Here is a 2,060-nt window from a genome sequence, read left to right as displayed (position 1 = left end):
AAAGTAGGAATAGTCAACATGGAGAGAAGTAACCAGGAAAGATCATTATTAGACATTTCTTGTAAACTCTCCATTAAGTCCACAATTTGACAATTATTAAACATTAATTTTTCACCTGGACTGGACTGGACTGGACAGGACAGGACAGGACATGCTCTAATTCAAGCTCCATGATAAGAAACCAAATAATTAATTCAAGGATCAAAATAACAGACATGATAAAGACTAAACTAGGAAGATGTCAAAGGAAAGCATAAATTATGACAGCATGTATACGGAACCACAGGCAATAGTTCTGGCCCTGCATTAGTTCTAAAACAGTTCACAAAAACTTAAAATTAAAAATTAGAAAAAAGCTTACAACTGAAGGTTATCAGTAAGAGTTATAGCTAATCTACACAATCATTACAGATACCTCATTCTAAACAAAACTTGGACCAAATTCTGCATTTGTTGGTGCCTGACCAGCAGAGTCCAGCATCTGAACACACCACAACTTCATCCTCCCTTCTGCTGAGGCTTCCTTCTCTTAATCCTGTCAGTCAACAATCAACATAAACCTCCAGAATAACATTTGATGTCTTAACAAGACAAGGCAAATATGTCAAGTTCATTAGAAAGTTACCAGGGCCCATTTTTTCCATTAAATGAAAACTTCCGTTTTTTCTTTGCCTGATCAACAGATGTTGGTAGTGTTTTCTGATGAATCTTCTTACTAGCTATGGGTTTGATTTTCTTACCCGCATGTCTACCAGCATTCTTAATACTTGTATTAGATTCTTTAATTTTCTTAACAGTAGTCGTTGGCACTTCAGGGTTCCCATTCAGGATCTCAGAATCATTATCACCGGTAATAACTGCAGCCTCAGTTTTTCTTTCTGACTCTTTATTGGGTTGAGAGGCTGCTGGTTTGGAATTGCTTAGCTTTTTCAACTGCAGGTAGAATTAATGGAAGTGCCAGAATCAGAAACATACATTTTAAGAATTATCACAAACCCTTTCATAAAATCAATATGGAATAACAATAATGTGATGTTTGGTATAACTAAGCATCCAACCCCACAGAAGACATGGATAGATAAACTCTCTTCTGAAGAAATGCTAACAGTTGATTAATTAGGATAAGATTCAAGGGTGCACATTAAAGGAAAATCAAATCTCAATTACATGCATAACAAGATAGACAAGTTAAATACGTCACACACACCAAAGAGAGTTGGCTAGGTCTAGTGAAATTCAATTGTGTACAGGACAAAACCAAGTCCTAGAGTTCCCTAAATATCAAAGACATGGTACACAAACTTTAATTAAAAAAATTAAAGGAATTTTATCATATTAAGAATGACAACAATTTTATAGCATGACTACAAATCATGAACTGCACGACCTACAAACAGATATGCAGAGTGGCAACGAGTAACAATTTTCCTAGTCACAAAAAGAACAAAGTAATTGTGACATTCTGCACTTTTATTTTAATTTTTACTAAAAAAAAATTTAAAGAATGTCTTATTGCATGTCACTAAAATTGGAGGAGATTGCATCTCTGTATCAGGAGCCTCACAACTTAAGAAAATTGATAGTGAGTTGCAATGCATAAAGGAAAATTATACCTTAGCAACAAAAAATCCTTCCATGTTATTTACATGTGGATAAAATCTCCTTGTTTTCTCCAAAGATGGATGAAATCGGTGTTCCCTGAACCTTATGAATCTGTTGGGGAGAAAAAAAAACACATCAGGAGCAGTAATGACTATGAGACACTAGTCAAGTAAATATTATTAGGTCATACCCTGGGCGACCAAAGTCCAAACCACAAGGCACAACTTTTACGTCCCTCTTTTTAAGTGCATAGTCTATAATAGCTTCATTCTACAACATGAACAATAGACGATAAAAAATCACCATATTGGATATTGGCATCAATTTCACTGACACTTAATATTTTGCAAACCTCATGAACCAACATGGAGCAAGTTGAATATACTATGTATCCTCCTGTCTTTGACTTAGCATCTACTAGATCAATTGCTGCTATAATGAGTTGCTGCAACAGATGG

At 35.0% G+C, this 2,060-nt stretch overlaps 1 protein-coding gene across 1 annotated transcript; it reads right to left on the bottom strand.

The window, feature by feature from the left end:
• Positions 1–247: 247 nt before the first annotated feature.
• On the bottom strand, positions 248–2,054 carry LOC122037264 (25S rRNA (cytosine-C(5))-methyltransferase NOP2A-like). The gene is made up of 5 exons (XM_042596706.1): positions 1,955–2,054; positions 1,793–1,872; positions 1,614–1,713; positions 626–933; positions 248–535 (listed from the first exon to the last, which is right to left on the bottom strand). The coding sequence occupies exons 1-5, from the start codon at positions 1,967–1,969 to the stop codon at positions 499–501; spliced, it is 540 nt and encodes a 179-aa protein (XP_042452640.1). The 5' UTR covers positions 1,970–2,054; the 3' UTR covers positions 248–498.
• Between the last annotated feature and the right edge of the window lie 6 nt (positions 2,055–2,060).

Source organism: Zingiber officinale, unplaced genomic scaffold, assembly GCF_018446385.1.
Source record: "Zingiber officinale cultivar Zhangliang unplaced genomic scaffold, Zo_v1.1 ctg249, whole genome shotgun sequence".
NCBI lineage: Eukaryota > Viridiplantae > Streptophyta > Magnoliopsida > Zingiberales > Zingiberaceae > Zingiber > Zingiber officinale.
The sequence above is the reverse complement of the archived record's forward strand: the minus strand, read 5'-3'. Positions and strand labels throughout refer to the sequence as shown.

Excerpts from the sequence above, each read along its gene's own strand:
- LOC122037264 (XM_042596706.1), bottom strand. Across the intron at positions 1,714-1,792 it reads TTGGACTTTGGTCGCCCAGG|ATTCATAAGGTTCAGGGAAC; the intron begins GTATGACCTAAT and ends TCTCCCCAACAG. Across the intron at positions 536-625 it reads AATGGAAAAAATGGGCCCTG|GATTAAGAGAAGGAAGCCTC; the intron begins GTAACTTTCTAA and ends GTTGACTGACAG.